This window comes from Dromiciops gliroides, chromosome 6 (assembly GCF_019393635.1).
Source record: "Dromiciops gliroides isolate mDroGli1 chromosome 6, mDroGli1.pri, whole genome shotgun sequence".
Taxonomy (NCBI): Eukaryota; Metazoa; Chordata; class Mammalia; order Microbiotheria; family Microbiotheriidae; genus Dromiciops; species Dromiciops gliroides.
This window is the reverse complement of record NC_057866.1, coordinates 109,826,140-109,845,929: the sequence shown is the minus strand read 5'-3', so window position 1 is coordinate 109,845,929 and position 19,790 is coordinate 109,826,140. Positions and strand designations below refer to the sequence as shown.

The window sequence follows — 19,790 nt, the reverse complement described above, 5'->3', positions numbered from 1 at the left end:
TGCAATGGAATGGGAAGTCTTATGGGACAGTGGATTCTGTGTCACTGAAATTGTTCAAGAAGAGGATTCGTGAAGGATGTCAGTAGAAGGAGTCATGTCATGGGTGGGTTGAACTGAATTCTCTAAGGTCTCTTCTAGTCATCAGATAATAGTCAATGGCTTCGTAGTGAGAACACTGGACATGGGGGTCAGAAAACTTGGGTTCAGATCCTAGGTCCACTATTTGGTATTTGTGTAACCTTGGCCTAAGTTTCCTCCATTATAAAATGGGGGGGGGTAATCAACAAGCATTTATTAAATGCCTGCTGTGTGCCAGGTACTGACTGAGCTTGCGCTAGGTGCTGAGGATGCCAGGAAATGAAACAGTCTTTGCCTTCAGAGAGCTTACATTCTAAAGGGTAGCTGGATGGTGCAGTGGCCAGAGTGCTGGGCCTGGAATCAGGAAGACCTGCATTCAAATCCAGCCCCAGACACTTGCTAGCTATGCCACAGCTGGGTGAGTCACTGCACTTCTGTCTGCCTTAGATGCCCCATATGTACCCATCTCCCAAGGTTGTCATGAGGAAGAGGTTGTGATTATAAAGCACTTAGCATAGTGCCTGACATATCCTAAGCACAATATCAGTGTTTATTATTATCATTGGCACCATCATCACCATTATTATTATTATTATTATTATTATTATCATAAGGGAGGAAAGGTGTACTTACATACAAAAGTATGTGATGTATATCTATACACACATGTATAGAAATATAGATAGATAGGTGTACAGGATAATAGAGAGGCATCAATAGCAGAGGGAATCAGAAAAAGCCTCAGCTATTTTTAAAAAGTAGCCCTTAAACTATATCTTTAAGAAGACTAGGTAACCCAAGAGGCATAGGTAAGGAGGGAGTACATTCTGGGCAGGGGGTTAGCTAGTTCAAAGGTATGGAGATGGGAAATGAAATTTAAGGCATGAGGAACAGTCAGGACTCTGTTTTGATTGGATCATAGGGAGCATGAAGAGGAGTAAAATGTAATTTCTGGAAAATTGGGTTGGGGCCAGGCTGTGAAGGGTTTTAATTGCTAAATGCATGCATTTACATTTGATCCTAGAGTTAATAATGTGCCATGGAAGTTTATTGTGGAGGGGTGTGACATGGCCAGACCTTTGCTTTGGTAAAATTGCTTTGGCAGCTGAGTGAAGAACCGTTGGAAAAGGGAGAGAGTGGAAACAGGGAGACCAGAGAGCCATTAGGAAGCTCATGTAACAGTTCAGGCAAAGGTGATGATGCCTTTACCTACAATGGTGACCTTGTAAGTGGAGAGAGGGGAACACATGCAGAAGATGTAGTGGGGATATAAATGACAAGAGCTGGCAACCAATTGGATGTATGGGGTGAAGGAGGGTGAGGCGTCAAGGTTGATGCTGAGGTTTCAAGCCTGGGTGACTGGGAGGACGGTACATTACCTTTCTCAGAGAGTTGTTGCCGGTATCAAATGAAGTGATGCATGTAGGACATCTTGTAAGGCTTATCTCGCTCCATAAATGTCAGCTATCATCATTCTATGATTCTTTGAATGAATGGTTCTTAAGTCTTGATGCAAGCAACTTTCTTTTTGAAGTCTTACTCTGGCCCACACAAAACGTGTTGAATCTTTGTTAAAAGGTTTGCCAGAGGGGGCAGCTAGGTGGCACAGTGGATAAAGCACTGGCCTTGAATTCAGGAGGACCTGAGTTCAAATCCAGCCTCACACACTTGACACTTACTAGCTGTGTGACCCTGGGCAAGTCATTTAACCCTCATTGTCCTGGGAAAAAAAAAGGTTTACCAGATATCCATTGGCTTGCTATTAATGCATTTCTATGAGATTTACAAAGCTATTTCCTCAAATACACACATATTTTACTTATAAAAATGTCATGGTGTTACTGATAAACTTAGTAATAAGCTTGAATGTTAAGGACATTTTTAGGAATTGGTGAAATGAAAGATGAAGAGATGATTTGAAGTGCTTTGAAAAACTTGAGACATAGATGCCTAAAGGAAGAATTAAGCATAATGTGTGTTATTGGAACACTTTCTAGTATTGCAAAACAAGAATAATGTTCCATTTTAAAGACTCGTTGTGCATGTATTTTCAGAGTAGGACCAGGCCGATCTCCCAGCCCATATAATAATGAACTGCATTATGTAGGTGAGCCAGCTTTTAGAAGAAGTAAGTTTGTCAACCTTACATAAAAGTCCATTCAGCCCTTACTAAGTGTCTTCTTTGACAAGAGTTCTGGGTCAAACACTGGGTAAAAGATCAAGTCTGGAGAAGCTTTTTCATTTGCCCTTATGCTCTGACATGGGCATCTTACAGTCTAGCTAAAAGGGACAGCAGAAGGTAGATCATTAGCAGAGCCCTGAGCACATGGGGTATGTTCACTAACCAGACATTCACAGAAACCATCAGATAATGGGGGTAAGAAGGCAACAGGGGAAGCTTAGGTCTATAGCAGATCATCGAAATACAGTAGGTTGGAGTAGTCTCTTGTTCAGTTGTGTCCAATTCTCCATGACCCCATTTGGAGTTTTCTTGGCAAAGATACTGGAGTGGGTTGCCATTTCCTTCTTCAGCTCATTTTACAGATGAGGAAACTGACTCAAATAGGGTAGAGTGACTTGCCCAGGATCACACAGCTAGTAAGTGTCTGAGGCCAGATTTGAACTCAGGTCTTCCTGACTCCAGGCCTGGGGCTCTATCCTGAGCCACCTAGCTGCCCTGGGATACTCTAGCAACACTAATAGAAACTTATGTAATATAAATACTTTATGGATAGAAAGCCTCCTTGAAGTCTCAGAACAATCCTGTGAAGAAAGCTGAATTCTTTTTTTTTTCTCACTTGACAGATGAGAACTCTGAGTCTCAGAGAGGTGGCAAAGACCACCATTGTGTGATCTGGGAGGGGGGGAGCCATCACATTTTCTTTCATGTACTTCGTGCTCTGGGCCAAGCTTTTTTGATGAAGAGGCTGATTTTCACTAGATAACATAGAGGGTAATGAGGGATAGATCCATGTATCATAAAAATAGAAATTAGTACACCTGGGCTCCCATTTCTAAGTTGTTCTACTTAGTTGTTGTGTCCCAGGGCTATTCACTTAAGCAGACTCTGCCTTAGCTCAGCTACAGGCTGCACAATACCGATCTTTTAAGAGTTTGCCGAGGCTTCATTATTTAAAAACTTGTACAGAGCTTTAGAGCTCACAGGCAAAAAGCTGTCTTAAGTCTGAAAAGTATTATTAGATGATATAAAAAAACCCTTAATCCATCTCCAGGTTAACATCAGTTTCTGAAATGGAACATTTCTGGAATTTCAAGCATAAACCTTGTTATTATGGAGGGAACATCAGTGTAGGGACTTCAAAGGATTGTGAGTATATCCAGACAGGCTATAAATTAAAGACCCTTCTTTGCCTACCCTCCAAGCATAGGAGATGTGCCTAATGAGAGAGATCTGATCGACAGAATAACCAATAGGACCACGTAGGATCTCATCATACCGCATCTTCACAGAAGAATAAATGAATAGGTGGTACATACTGCTTTCTGTCACAACAGATAAATAGGATAAATGTAAAAGGGAAAGGCAATCCACTTGGTGCAATGGAAATAAGAGCTGAAGAAGAAAATTTTCTGGCCCACCCATTCTGGACTCAGACATTCTTACAGAGCAGATCCACGCCCCAGTGGAGAAGCCAGAGGGGCCAGTCACAGGATACCCACGGGGAGTTTGAATGGTGCTTCCCTCTCTTCCCCCAGTCCATGGCTGGAGAGGAGGCCCTAGGGCAGCACTGTTTCCCAGAGTGAGAGCATGCTGCAGATTCTGGGTTCAGCATTCTGTCACGACTGAGAGCGTGTGCTTTGGTTTATCTTAACTGTTACCAAGAGGCAGAGATCGGCAAAAAGTGCTGGACCATGATCTAGCCACCTCACTGGCCAAGGCCTCCGTTCCCTCATCTGTCAAATGGGAATGGTAATCCCTTCCATGTGGGGCTCTTGTGAAAGGGCTTGAGTGAAATCTTTGGTAAATGTAAGCTCTGATTACCATCTTCACAGGAAGTTCCCCACTTCCCTTTCACCACTTTGTACTTCACTGGTCTGCTCATGAGAAGACTGATTGACACAGCTGGACTTCTCTCTCCACATCATTACTCCATTGTGTGATGATTTCTGCAAACATCCAGATAAAGGCAACAGTCCATGCATTCATAATTGTGCCTAATTACGGAATGGGATCTATCATCAGATGTGGTCTCCAAAACACAAGCTGCCTTCAAACTTACTGCTTCTAAAAGCAGAAGTCCCTGTATAATGCAGGATGCTTTACCTGGGTCAAGCACCTTCCTCCCTCTAAGGCCCTCACTTTTCTCATCTTTAAAATGATAGGCTTGATTGCTATGGTCCCTTCTAATCTTAGAAATTTATGAATCTACATGAGGGACACACAGACAACTGTAATTATGTTCAGCAGAAATGGTTTAAGTTCCATATTTATATTTTTGTATAATCATTAGTGCAGTTTTTTTGAAAGTAGGAAGAAGATAGAAATTATAGGAATTTAATGTCCAAGTAAGGAGAGGTCTAAAGAGAGTTACTTTTTTGGGGGGGGCAGGGCAATGAAGGTTAAGTGACTTGCCCAGGGTCACACAGCTAGTAAGTGTCAAGTGTCTGAGGTCAAATTTGAACTCAGGTCCTCCTGAATCCAGGGCTGGTGCTTTATCCACTGTGCCACCTAGCTGCCGAGAGTTACTTTCAAAGGAGGCTTTTGCAGTATTGCAGGAGAAGTGATGATGATGGAAACAGGTAGTGCCAGAGAAAGAGAAAGTAAGGCTCCTGACCAAGACGACGGGCTATTTATTTTTGTATCCAGCCAGTGTGGTAATTTGTTTTGTTTGATTACGCATATTTGTTACAGTGGCTTTTGTTTTTCTTCTCAATGGTGAGGGAGGCAAAGAAGGAAATAGGGTTGGAGAGGGGGGCAGAGAGAGGGAGAGGAAGAAGGAAGAAAGAAGGAAGGAAGGAAAGAAGGAAGGAAGGAAACATTTTGAAATGCTAACAAGATAAAAGAAGACAAGTCAGAAGGAATCCAGACAAGGAGGACAATTTTGAAAGCACCATGATGAATTTATTATGTACTTAAAAAGAGAATCGAGCTTTATATAATAGAATGTTGCAGTTTCATCTATAATCCCTCCTTTCTGCTTGTGTATATGAAAGCGGTCATCTTGGTTCATGTTTATTAAGCTTGGATTTTTTAAAAATGTTTTAAAAAGTAAATGCCTTGTATAGACATTTCAGTAGGGTTACAGAACAGAGATCTCTCTGTGAGATACCCCCACCCAAGTCACAAAGGCTGGCAACACTTCTGAGGCTTACCTGCCCATGTCCCAATCTCATGTGCTTCTGGGCCTGGGGTTGTGGCAAGAATAACCACCAAAGGTACTTTTTAGGAGACCGCCCTGCGTCCTTGCCTATACTGAAATGCAGCCTTCTGACCTTTCTCTGTACTAAGTCTAGAACTCCTCCCAGCCTGCAGTGATCCTAATCTCTCCCACCTACCCCCCCCCCACACACACACACATACACATACCACTAACCACCATTAGGAAGGATGGATATGGGTGGAGCCCACTGAGTCTAGTGACACATCTACTATGTCCTATCCTGTTGCTGACTTGACTCACTGCCCTCTACTCTGTTCAGGCAGACTCTTTGTCTGGCAAGCCCTTTAAAGACATGCACACAGCTTGTACATGACCAAGCGATAACAACAACATACAGTCCCTATCCTTTCTCCATAGGCCCCCACGGGCTGAAGAAATCACAAGATGGCGATGCTGTGGACTATGGGGTGAGCTACTCCCTGCAGGGGTTTGGGGCATTGCCGAGAGCTCTTCCCTGTGCATCCGGACCACTCAGCTATTCTGACCCAGTATCCAAACCAAGGCAGGACCTGGGGGCCAGCAGGACTCATCAGAACTCTACCCCATCCTGATGAGTCCTTAGCTTTTGCCCTTCACATCAAGTCAGCCATTGAATCTTGGCATCTTAATTCCAATACAAGGCAAGTCAGGAGATTATTAGCTGCCATGCTTTTGGAAAGGGAGGGCTCCAGCAGACATCCGGATAAGTGAAGCTGCCCATTGTTACTGGGTTATGTTCCTCTGCTGGTTTGTGATCTGTTTCTTGAAAACCCAGGCAGTAATGTCCATGCAGTCACACTCTGATGATACGATCGTTTCTCTCCTTCCCCCTACTGATTTTCACCCAAATGTACTCCACAGTGTTTCCCCTTTAGTTCTTGGGCTTCTCCAGTGACATTCAGTGCTACCCCACCCTGCTTTTTTGCCTGTTCTGTTTCTTTTGAATAAGGTAGATCAGATCAGAGCCATATTCCCATTGTTGGTTTCATTTCAGAGATGCCTTTAAGGGCAAATTTGCCCCCTTCCCTTCAGAGTTCCCCTTGCTGGCTGATTAACAGGACTCACTCTGTAAGCGAACACATGTCTACAGCCTCAATGTAAGCATGGTTTTACACTTCCCTTCGTACCTGTTCAGGAATTGGCAGTTTGGAGTTCAAAACACAAGAAGTGGTAATGATTCTCTTTCCTTCCTAAAGCAAAAGTGAATTAAGTACTTGTATATGAAATTGAGAGCTTCCCCTACCCTGCTAGCCAGTAAACTCCTTGTTATAAGGATCAGCTTTGCCTTATTTATCTTTGTACATACACACACTCACACCCAGCAGAGTGCTTTGTTCATAATGAGCATTGCTAAATAAATGGGATCATGAATTTTTTAGTTCTATATGAGACCATAGGGATCCCCCCTTTTTTAGATGAGGAAACTGAGGCTTAGAAAGAAATGCCTTGGGGCAGCTAGGTGGCGCAGTGGATAGAGCACTGGCCCTGGAGTCAGGAGTACCTGAGTTCAAATGCAGCCTCAGACACTTAACATTTACTAAGCTGTGTGATCCTGGGCAAGTCACTTAACCCCAATTGCCTCACTAAAAAAAAAAAAGAAAGAAAGAAAGAAATGCCTTGCCCAAGATCACATGTTGATTTAGTGGCAGGACCAAAACTCAAACCTAGAACTTCTGATGTCTCGTTTTTATTATTCAGGTATTAACCAGGGCTGGTGAGTAGGTATCACTGTGCTCAGCTGATGCAGTTCCCTGGATAAGGGAGGAACAAGGGAAGCCTGCTTCCAGAGAAGCATGATTACATGTAAGGGACTCACTTTGGAGGGGTTTGGAGTGTGAATGATTGCTTAGTCAAGACTGGGGGGCATTCAGAAGGTTCTACTCACCCAGAGCCAGGCCTCTTGGTCTGATCCTTCCTGCCTGGCCACACGCATTACACTGAAGGAGACTGAAGGTGACTTTGACCTTGGGAGCTCCATAAGGTCAGGAGATGCCATCACCAAGAGGTATGGGAGGAGAGTTCATGGTAACTTTAGTGGCCAGTCATTGCCTGGAGGAGCAAGAAGGGTCTTTGGGGACCCAGCCCAGAATAGCTAAGACTCAAATTCACCACACACTGATGTTGTATCTGAATATGAACTTGATAGGATCCATGCTATATACAGGGTGGGCCAAAAATCACAAAGGGGTCTCACAAAATTTAATAACTCACTTTTTGGTGTTTTTAAATTATAATACCATAGCATCATATACAGTACACATAGGAAATGAATTTACATTATATGTGAAAAACCAAATCTTATAAATGGCAAAAAATAAAGAAAAATAATTTCCAAGAAGTTATTAAAAGACTGTGACTTTTGGCCCACCCTATAGAAACTCTGCTTGGTCTGAGCCCATTCTCCCCAGAGACAGAGGTAGTATATGGGAATTTGTACCTTCCAGGTGTTAGAGATGTGGAAAGTGAGAAAACATTGGTCCTTCTGTTCTCATTGTATCTTCAAGCAAATATCCATTTGTAAAAGCTAACTGATGTTAATAATAGTAGTAGGTAAAATTTATATAGGATTTACTATGTGCCAATCCCTTTACAATGATCTCATTTGATCCTCACAGAAATTTTGTTAATGGGATAAGTGAAATTGAGGTATTAATTAATACCTGGTTGTTAACAGTGGGAAGACAATACCATAATGGGGGCTCAAGTCAGTAGCATCAGATACCTCTGACCCCTCAAGGGTACCCCCTGGACTCCTGAGGGGGAGATGTAAACCTTCCTTGGTCTGTAAGAATGAGTATAGAATCATGGCTACACTTGAATGTTTCCTTTTCTTCACTAGTCTCTAAGAAGCTTGAGGTCAGGGTCTACATGTTAGTTATCTTTGTATCTCACCCAGTGCCTCATACATGCTAAGAAGAAGTACTTGTAAGAATGAACGGAATTATTTGAGTATCTGACCTGTAGGAAGAACTGTATGCCTGACTCTCCTGGAAAAAATAAAAATTGTTTCTGGTTTTTTTAAATCGCAAGGTTCTTTTGACCTGAGTGTGAACTATGAAGCCCAAAGGAGTTTTCATAAGCAAGATCAAGTCCCTGAGTGATGAACCACCTCAAAAGCTATTGGCCACATTTCCTGAGCTCGGACAATTACGTTTTCTTTTGATAAATCATGTTTGACTCTAACCTAATCTGGAAAGTGAACGTTTTCTTGGATGAGGTCAGTGTAGAAAGCAGAAAACTTTGTCCATTAATTTCATTAGCTCTGGTCATTCAGATAAAAAAAGTTTTTGTTGCAGTGTGCGGGGGCTCCCCAGTGCAGTGATGCTTTTGAAGGTAAATGACCTAGAAAAATATTAGGGTTGACTAGCATTACCTCTATCCCTTGACCTCTTGCCTTTTAGAGGCAAGATGCCCTTGATGCTTTTGGTGTAGAACTGGCTTCTTTATCTCCGTGCCTGACTCCATAGCATCTCCTTCAGCAGCCCTGCATGTTGTAGAAGAGGCAGCCTTGTTGTTTTACAACTTCTCCTGAGACCATGTGGGCATTTGGAGAGAGATTTGGGATCAAGAAAAAAGAGAAAGTAGGATTCATCCTTCCTTCACTCGAGGTGAGCTGGAGATGCTCAGTGCCCACTATCCTGAGTGGGTGCCCACTCAAGAAACATTCATATTCACAAAACAGTAATCTCTCATTTGTTAGCATTCTCTGAGCAGAACCTCGAGTGATTTTTCCAGGTGGCAAATACCTTTCCAAGTAACAAAACTTTTTTGTGTTTAACTATGTTATTGAAATCTAAGTTCTGCTTAAACAGAGCCTCCTGAATATAATCCAACCATTTCTTTTTTTTCTTTCTTTTTTTTTTTTAGTGAGGCAATTGGGGTTAAGTGACTTGCCCAGGGTCACACAGCTAGTAAGTGTTAAGTGTCTGAGGCCGGATTTGAACTCAGGTACTCCTGACTCCAGGGCCGGTACTTATCCACTGCGCCACCTAGCTGCCCAATCCAACCATTTCTTAATGATTCAGAGTAATTACTCATTTTTAGAGTCCTTGTTGTACTGTGTGGTAATAGAGTAGCAAGACTTTTTTTCTCTTCCATCAAATTGCATCTTTATCTGTGACTTTTGTTGCCATTGTTTCTACCCACCTCTGAGAGCCCTTCCTTCCCCTTCTGGGCGGCTGTCTCTTATTTTCTGTTGGCTGGAAAACCAGGCCATCAATCTTGTTAAGAATCTTAGGTTAGCAAGGGTTTAGTCAGCGTAAGGGAGAAGCAGTCTGGAGAGCAAAACCCAGGGGTTTTATAATCTCCATTTGAGCAGGTCTCAGGCCTCCTCATGCATTTCTGGTTAGAGCTAGTGTTGTAGAAGGTAGAGACAGCCAAGGTTCTGGCTTCCAGATAGACAGGGTATCCTGGTAGTAATTGCTCCCCTTCATATAGCTTTTAGTCTGGCCAAACTGAGTTTCTTGCTGTTCCTTACCCCTGACATTCCATTCCTCATCTTTGCCTTGCCAAGCATGTGAAGAGGGTGTGTCCACACTGTACCTTCTCCCTACCTTTGCCTCATAGAATCCTGTCAAAGCTCAGTTCCAATTCCACCTCCAACCTAGGACCTTTCCTGATCCCCTTCCCAGATGCTAGTGCCTCCCCGCCAAAAAGTTACTTCGTGTTTCTTTTGTGTATGTATGGGTGTATGTGTATGGGTGTATGTATGGGTGTATGTATGTGTATATGCACATATACTTATATGTACATGTGTTATCTTCTCCCATTAGAATGTAAGCCCCTTGAGGACAAATATCGGGGTTTTTTGCCTTTGTACTTCCAGCACCTAGTATAGTGCCTGGCATTATGCTTGTTGATTGATTAGAGAACAAATGAAAATGAGGAAGAAACCAAGAAAATTGCAGAAATTCAGGATATTCTTTACTGTGTTTGAATTGTCAGGCATTCTAGGGAAATTGGCATCTGTTGTGGTACAGAACTTGATCTGATATATTAAGGCCAGTAGAAGGCTTCTGTACCTTGCATATAGTAGATACTGGATAAATATATATTGAATTGAATGTAAAAGACCAAGGAAGCTTTTTTCAGAGTACGGCCCCTTTATGAATGCTCTGGATTATTCACAGCACGATGCTATGTGACTGATTCAGTGGGGCTTGATCCTAAGAGCCCTAAGCTTGGCATCTGGAGACCTCAGTTTGATGCTGGCTTTACCATTCATTAGCCATGTGACCTTCAGCATATTGCTTACCCTCAACAGTGAAAGGGAATAATACTATTTCTATTATTGTACCTAATAAGGCTGTTGGGAGGAAAGGACATTGTCATGTTCAGTAGAAAGGGGAGTTATTGTTGGTGTTATTTGATCCTACCTGCTGATAATGGTTTGTGGAAAGATGGCTATACTCTTTTTGGGGTGGGGGGTTACCACCTTGGAGATGGTCAACCTCACATGATCCCAGAAGGAAGTGTAGAAGTCATCCTATTCAACCTCTTCACTTTATTTGTAACCTGTGGCCTGGAACCACTTGCCCACAGTGTGGCTTTGTTCCCTGCTGCCCCTCAGCTCGGCTCCCCTACTTGGTCCAGGAATTCCTCCATGTTCTGTGCTGCCTCCTCTTGGTTAGAGGGTCTGGGATTCGGTGTAATCCCTTCTTCTGTGTGTCTGCCCAGCTCTCATTTTCTCTCCCTCCCTAAGTACCTCTTTTAAAGGCCTGTTCCAAGGCTCTCCAATCTTCCCCTCCAAGCAAGGCAAAGTAAAGCTTCACCAATGCTAGGACAAAGGCCTAATCCTATCGTCCTTGTAATCTTTACAAGGCTCTTCCTGGTTTAATTTTGAGCAACTGTTGTTATCCAGTAGTGTCCAAATTTAAGCAACCCCAAGGACATCTTGATAAAAATACTGGAGTGGTTTTGCCATTTCCTTTTCCAGTGTATCCCCATTTTACAGGTGAGGAACTGAGACAAATAGGAGTTAAGTGACTTGCCCAGGGTCACACAGCTGCTAAATCCAAATTTGAACTCAGATCTTCCTGACTCCAAGCCCTATTCACTGAGCCACTTAACTGCCCCAAATGATTTAGCTACTAAGTGATCAAAGTAAGATTTGATCCAGACCTTCTGCCCTGCCCCTTCCCGCCCCATTCCATTGGACTTTTCTACCACACCCTACTGCATCCTTTTATTTCCTTATCAAAAGATCCTGACAGTGTCAGAGGACCTCAGGCCTTGGTTTCTGTTTCCATTCTTATGGTCCATGCTGAACAGGCTAGGTCTGGATGGCTCTTTCTGTGGCTGTGGCATATTAGTGAGATAGTGACCTCTAGGTCTTAGAAGAGGATTTCAGATTGGAATCCAGGCTCTGCTGCTGTGTGACCTTAGGGGAGACACCTGCGCACTGTGGCATCAGGTTCATCAAGGCTGGGATGAGAGGAGCTGGACTCAATCAGCCCAGAGGCCCCTTCCAGCCCGAGCTCTGAATAATAGCACGGGCCGCCTGGATCTCGGAGATGGTTATAAAATGAAAGGTCTCCCTCCCGTGGCCATGCTGGAGAGCAGCACGTCTTCAGTCCAGAAGTATTTCCTTGGTTTGGGATGCCCTGGGCTGTGAGGCTGACTGCTCTGTAGCTTACACTACAAACTCTACATTGGCAGGACACCTGATGTTTAAAGGGGCTGGCCCAGACTTCCAAGAGGGGCCTGATACCCATGGCATCACCTTGCACTCGTTGAAAGAGAAAAAGCCAGCTGTGGCTGATTCAGCCCCGTGGATGCTTCTGGAATGGGCCGGGAGTCACCCCTGCCAGACTTGTTAGCTTGCCCCTGCTTTGGGCTGCTGAGGTCCAGAATGTGTCTGGGAACTCATGTGGGAATAACCTAAGACACTCCCCTCAGACCCTTGTGGTGAGAAAGGCATCTTTTGCCAATGGAGGTGAGGACTGTGGCCAGTAACCCAACCCCCTCCTGTCTTTGAGCTCTCTTGTTCTAGGCCGGGGGCAGGTCACTTTGATGGGCTGGGGGGAAATCAGTGCTCTTGGGATTTAGCAGATAACTGAGCTGTGTCTGACCCTTCTGAGCAGGGCACAGAACATGACTTCGGACCAGGAAAAACGGTTACTGCAGCAACTCCGAGAAATCACCAGGGTCATGAAGGAGGGCAAACTCCGGGACAGCCCCTCTCCCGAGAAAGAAGCTGAGGAAGCCCCTTACATGGAGGACTGGGAAGGTAAACAGCCTTCTCCTAATTCTGTTACCTATCAGCAAAGAAAAGGCCTCTCCAGGCCCTGAGCTGAGGCCAGGACGAGGCCTCCTATTCAGGATGCACAGGCAGAGAATGGTTTACATTAAGGTTGAGTTTACCAATTATAATAATGTGCAAATGGGTTTTGAATTCTCCAGCTTTTCACATTGTGCAGCAAGCGTGAGTCTCGCTGCCAGCCCTGGCACACACGAGCTGCAGCCCGGCCCATCTGCCTCTCGGGCTGGGGCTTGGCTGACATAGATTTATTTCATTACTTCCCTTAATTTGGCAACATTTTTGCTTTCTCTCATTATCAGAGCCCGGATTCAGCACCACACCTCCTGCATTCCTTATTTTATTTACTGGGTCCATTCTGTTCTTTTGTTCTATTTTGCTAAAGCGAAGAAATCGACAATGGGAGTTCTGTCTTTGGAAAGCTCAGTGCTTGTCATCCAGGATCTCAGGCACGTCTTGCTCTATACCTGACGCTCCCCAACTATTTCAATTGTGTTGCTAAGCAGAAGGATTCACAAAGGGTTGTCTTTTTCTTCCGGCAGGAAGCTCTTAAAACGGTTCCAACGACAAACTGTAAACATTAGCTGTGCCTCCTTCAGGTGGTGTTTGGTGTGACTCTTCAAGTGGAAGGTTTTAGCTGTTTGTTTGATCTTCCTCTTCAGTCCTGCAAAAGAAAGCTTTTGTGTGTGTGTGTGTGTGTGTGTGTGTGTGTGTGTGTGTGTGTGTGTGTGTGTGTTGGGGGGGTGGAGATGAAACAGAGCTGCCAAAGCATTTTGTCCTGAGTGCAGAGTCATTTATAAACCCATTTTCTACTTCTCCATGCTCAGGAAGGTATCTTTATCTGAATTGGTTTGTGTTTCTGAGAGCATTTGGACAGTCAACCAAATTGCTGAGCATTTGCCCAAGTGAAACTTCAGAACCATTAGGATCATCTGTAAGCTTCTCGAAAGGATTTTTCAGGATGACTGCCTTCTCTGAATCTTTTTTTTTAACCCTGTGTTTTATTTCTGGAAAGGGCATTTCAAGGTTTTTTCTCTGTTTTTCCATGTAGGCTACCCAGAAGAGACCTACCCAGTTTATGACCTTTCGGACTGTGTCAAGCGAAGGCCAGATACAATCCTAGTGGATTACCCTGACTTGAGCCAGGCCTCTGCTGAGGAGATAGCAGAAAGAATGGGGGGGCTAGAGGAAGAAGAGGACCACTTATGCTGTGACAGTCTGCCAGCTGACCTGGGTGAGGTCAGCCAGGACTGCCAAGCCCAGAAAGACAAGCCTGTCAGTTTTAGTGACCTTCCTCCAAGCCAGAAAGTAGAGTGCACATGCTGTCAGCATGAAGAAGATGATCCTGCCATCATAGCCGAGAACATGGTGTTCCCCCTGGATAGCAGCAGAGAGCCGGAGGAAACATACCTGCATTCCAGAGAGGCAGTGCTGGGGAACAGACTGGAGGAGGCAGATGAGGCGGGCACGTTAAGGAAGCGGAACCTTCAGGGTTTTGAGTGAATCGAGGCTGTGTGGTTAGTTGTCTGGGTCCCATAGGTAACCCACTCATCCTTCCCCTTTGGCCCGGTGACCTGCAGAGCTCCCCATCCCGTAGCAGCTCCTCCTCTGTGAGGCTGGTCCAGTGTAGCTGATACCACCTGCCCCCCGGGCCATATTTTTGTTGACATGCAGAGCAATGCAGAGACGGGTGGGGACAGGAGGTGTCATAGCTACAGTCATCCAGCTTCTCAGAACAGTCAGTGCATTCAGTAGTCATTATCTGTTAATTATTCCCAATTTGGCCACAAGGGGCAGGAAGTTGGCCCAGAAGTATAGCCCACACCTTCTCTCCAGGAACAACAGACACACGTGGCTTTCCTTTCCGTAGGCAGAAGCTGGTAGACAACCATTCAATAACAAAGAAGTCCTGAGTTGCCCAGTTATGTGAGTTTTGGTATGGTGAGAAGACAGGCAGTTTACTTTGAAGGAGAGATTGGCTTTATTTGGAATAATCGTCGGTTAAATATAAAATGAACCTCTTTCTAAGTGCAAAGGAGGGAGCATCCCCCAAATCTTAGAGTCTAATCTATCCTGTAACTAAGGAAGAGTTCCATCTACAACATCCCTGACAAGAGGTTGTTTAGACTTTGCTTGCAAACCTCCAATGAAGGACACCACGCTACCTTCTGAAGCTGCCAGTTCTACTGTGAGAAAGCTCTAATGGTTAGGGAGTTTTCCCTCACAGCAAGCCTAAACTTTTCTCTCTGTCTCTCCATCCGTGGCTCCCAAATCTGCTCTCAGGCCTAATCAGGACAAGCCTTTTGTTCCATGTAACAGCATTAAGGCATCTGTCCCCCAGGCCCGGCCTGTCTCCCCTATGTCTTCTTCAGCCTAAACATCTTTACTTCTGTCATCCGTTCCTCATATGGCATTATCTCATTCAAGGTCCTTCACCGTCCAGGTGCCCTCTAGTCACTCTCCAGCTTGTCACATTCCTCCCTAAAATGTGAGCCACAAAACCAGTTGAGGGCAGAGAACCACAGAATTGTCACCTTCTTGGTCCTGGAAGCTACACCTCTCTTAACCATATTGACCCATGTTGAACTGCAGTCCACCAAAACCCAGAGGTATTTTTCAAATGAATTTCTTCTAGCCGTACCACTAACCTTGTATTTGTAAAATTGATTTTTTGAACCCAATCATGACTTTACATTAACCCATATTAAATCTCATTAGATAAATTCAGCCTGTCAGTTTGGGATTCTGACTTATTCATCCAACATGTTAGATCTCTCCTAGATTTTTGCCACTTGCAGATTTGGTAAGCATACTATTTATACCTTCATCTAAATAACTAATAAAAAGAAATACCAAAGGACATGCCAGCCAAGACTTGGCTCTAAGCCAGCATCAAACCAATCAGTACTAAGTACTTCTGGGGTCTACCCATTCAGCCAACTCCAGCTCCACCTAATTTGGCCCACATTCTCCCATCTTTTCTGCAAGAATAAGACAAGAGATTTTGTCAAATGCTTAGCAAAAATCTAGGTCAATTTTAACTATCTCATTCCCCTGGCCTGCCAATTTAGTAACCCTGACAAAAAGGGAAATGAGGTTGATTTGACATAATCTGTTTTCTGTATAAGCAATTGCTTCCCCTTGTATATGTTCGTTCCTATCCCTATAGGATAGGCACTTTCCAAGAACTTTTCTAGGAAGTCAGATTCACTAGCCTATGGATTGCAGCTGTTAACTTCCTTTATTTTTTTTTTAACCCGGATGTTTGTCATTTCTCCTGCTGCATCACCTCTCCCTTTCTCTTGTTGTTGTTGGTCATTTTTCAGTTGTGTCTCAATCTTCATGACTCCATTTGGGGTTTTCTTGGCAGAGATACTGGAGTGGTTTGCCATTTCCTTCTCCAGCTTGTTTTACAGATAAGGAAACTGAGGCAAAAAGGGTTAAGTGACTCTCTCAGCATCACACAGCTAGTAAGTATCTGAGACAGGATTTGAACTTAGGAAGCTAAGTTTTCCCAACTCCAGGCTGGGCACTTTATCCACTGCACCACCTAGCTGTCCTGTCCCTTTCTCTCCGATTTTCCAAAGATCTCTGGTGCCATCTCAGCATTTCCTTTTTGCCAGCTCTTTTATTTCTCTAGTTTGTCTAGCCCAAGCAACATGCTCTCTTCTCTGCTAATTATTGGGGTTTCACTTCCCCATTAGCAATCTTTGGTCTGTCCTCTACAGCCCCAATATTATTCTCCTTGGCAAGAAAATCAAGAAGCAAAGGAAGGCAGGAGCAGCTTCCCCAGAGAAATTCCCTTGGGAAGAAGGGACTGATTTGCTAATAGGAAAATGTACTCTGGAAATTTTACACGGAACATTTCTCCGCTTTTAAAAATAATCTGCTTACTTTAAAATGATTCTACCCCAATGTTGCCAGCCAGCCTGGTCTTCCTAAGCACTTCTAGCACCTTTCTGCTCTTGCGGTTGTACCACTCCCCATGTGGATGGGGCTTACCTCGGCACCCCATCCCTAGCTTGAATAGGAGAAGGCCTTGAGAACAGGTGTCGAGCCTAGTAAGGCCTCCCTAGAAGCTGTTTCTGAGTTTGCCCCTATCTGGCTATGAGCTCAAGGACCACAAGAACATTGGGTAGTGGGATCCATGCAGCCATACTTTACACCGCCAATATTCCATCTCAACATTCTGATTAAAACCTTGGGCTCTGTTAGTTATTCATGCTGTCAGCTCGTTCTCCCCCTGGACAGTCCCCTTCTTCCTGGTGGCTAACATGCTGCCCCAGTCTACTTTCCTGCCTCATGGTTTCCCAGTCTCCATCAGCCAGCATCGGCTTACACACCCTCCTTCTTATCCCATGCTCCTCTGATGCAGAACAGCCCTGCCATGCTCCCCTGGCTTACTCTCCAGCCAAATCAGTCCCTCTTCCAGTCTGTTCCACTGTTCCTATCTGAACCTGGCTCTGTTCTAACCAAGCCCTAACCCTCAAACATTCCTGCTTCTCACATTAACTGGAACCTGAGCTGCCCCCTGAGGGCACCATATCTCTCTCAGTCTTCTCAAGCAGGCTTTTCTGGATCTCACTGCCCCACAACCTAAGAAGGGTCAGGTAACTCTTGCTTCCGTTTGCTCCTTCTACACCAGACCTCTCTCACTATAACTCAGTCTTTCCTCCATCAAAGTTCATGCCATTTGATTATACCACCACATCCACTTGTTTGTCACCTGCTGACTTGCAGGACATATTCCCTCCTTCTCCAGTGACATTAACACCCAACTTACTGATCCATCCCAGCCGCTGCTTCATGATTCATGTGCCCTCATCTCTATGACTTCTAATTCTATTCCCACTCGAGTCAGACTTGCAAGGCCAGACTTTGCTATCCTATGGGACCCTCCACCACCTCTAAATCTTGGGTTCCAGATTCCCCTCTCCAATCCCATCCTCCTCTTTCTACCCTCTCCCACTCTTCCTCATCATGCTCTCCAGTTCCTCAACCACTCCATTTTGTCCCAGTCTACACTACGTTATGGCTTCACTTACCTCCCTACTCAGTCTTGACCTATTTCAGTGATTCCCTAGACACACACGAAAATCCCCCATTCTTTTAACTGGTCACTCGTTCTACCCTCCTAATTCTCAGCCGTGGGAAACTTTCCCCTAACTGACTTTTCCATTCCCATTCCCAAGCTCTTGAGTACTGCGAGAGAAAATGAAGCTACTGAGAGAGTGCATCCATTACTAATTTGGCTCTCAGTTCTGAGCTGCTCCACTCGTTAGCTTCATCATTACCTCTAGTCCTCCCAACCTCTCCTGTTTCTCCCAGGTTCTTTCTAATACACTGGCTCCTTTGATATTGTGACCAAGATTCACTGTCGCATTCCCCACAACAATATTGTAAATCTTTTCCTCTCTCCTTAAGTTCTTACTCCCAATCCTACCCCCTACACTGACAGCAGGTGACTTTGTCTTCTTTAATGCATTAGTTATTTGTGTATGTATATCCTCACTAGACTGTAAGCCCTATGAGAGCAGGGACTTTGTCATATCTCAGCTTTGTCTCTCCTGTTCTTAATAAAAGCCGAATTGACCTAGACTAGACCTTAACCACCTAGACCAACTCCCAGTCTTATTGGTGAAGAAACCCTGGCCCAGGGAAGGGAAGGGAAGGGAAGGGAAGCTTAGTCACTTAGATATTTGGTATTTTTCCAATTTACAGTTAAAGACCAAACTCTTCCAAAACTATGCCCTGATTTACATGTCTGACGCCGTGCTATGTAGTTCTCACCAAACATCAAAAGGCTTGTACATGTAGGCCCAAGAATGTAGGAAAGACCGAGAGATCCGTAGACTGGCTTGCAAGACGCATAGGATTCAGAAATTAAACTCATATAACTTTACAGCTAGAAGGACACTCAGAGAGATTTTAGCCCAAGCTGTTTCTGAACAGGAATCCCCTCTGTGGCATCCCTGACAATTGAACATATAATCTCTTCTTGATCACATTAAAAATGTTTTCCAACTCCCATTTATATAGCATTTTAAGGTTTAAAAAGAATGACCAGAAATATACAACTTTTTAAAAATTACTATTTTATAATTAAAAAGCATTTATTTTCTTTCCCAACCACACACTCCAGTCACCCCTGGAGGAAAAAAAAAAAACACCTTGTAACAAATACTTATATTCAAGCAAATCAAATCCCCATATTGGCAATGTCTGGCAATGTGTCATTCTCCATATTTAGTCTATCACTTCTTTATCAGGAAGCAAATATTCCTCAAGAATCATGGTCAATCATTGTGTTGACCAGAGTTCTTATGTTTTTTCCAAATTGGTTGTTTTTATAATGTTGTTCTTTTTTTTGGTTTTGTTTTGTTTTTTGTGGGGCAATGAGGGTTAAGTGACTTGCCCAGGGTCACACAGCTAGTAAGTGTCAAGTGTCTGAGGCCGGATTTGAACTCAGGTCCTCCTGAATCCAGGGCCAGTGCTTTATCCACTGCACCACCTAGCTGCCCCACAACATATTTTTCATATGTTAATCACTTACTCCTTCCACCTTTTAAGATGTCCAGCAAGGGGCACTTGATTTGAACATGGATCTACTGATTAGGGCCTGTGTGACCTTGAGTAAAGCACTTACCTCATTGTGCCTCAGTTTCCTCATTTGTAAAACAAGGACATTGGATTAGAATCCTAACCTTTTTTGTCATGGATCCCTTTGGCAGTCAAAAGAAACCTACAGACCCCTTCTCAGAATAAATTTTAAATGCAGAAAACAAAATGCATATAATTACAAAGGGAACCCATTAGAGTGAAGTGGTTATCCAAAAAAGGGATGATTTTAAAACTCAAAGACCCGAGGTTAAGACTCTCTGGGCTAAATGACCTAAGGTCCCTCCTAGTTTTAAATGGTGTGACTAACTTGATATAAATGAGATGAAAAATATTCTATTTTAGTGCTCTAACATCAGAGCATCATGGGGCCTCCAAAGTCCTTGAATCCAACCTTTAGTTGAAGTAGAAATCTTCCCTTCATTACCCCTTCAACACTCAGCTTTTGCACCTGC

General features: G+C 44.0%; 1 protein-coding gene across 1 annotated transcript in view; it reads left to right on the top strand.

Moving 5' to 3' along the window:
* Positions 1-16,125, top strand: part of RIC3 (RIC3 acetylcholine receptor chaperone) — a 40,052-nt gene extending 23,927 nt beyond the window's left edge. The window contains 2 exon segments of the mRNA XM_043973340.1: positions 12,542-12,687; positions 13,769-16,125. Of these exon segments, the coding sequence (XP_043829275.1) occupies positions 12,542-12,687; positions 13,769-14,220 (598 nt within the window). The 3' untranslated portion in view covers positions 14,221-16,125.
* Positions 16,126-19,790: the final 3,665 nt, after the last annotated feature.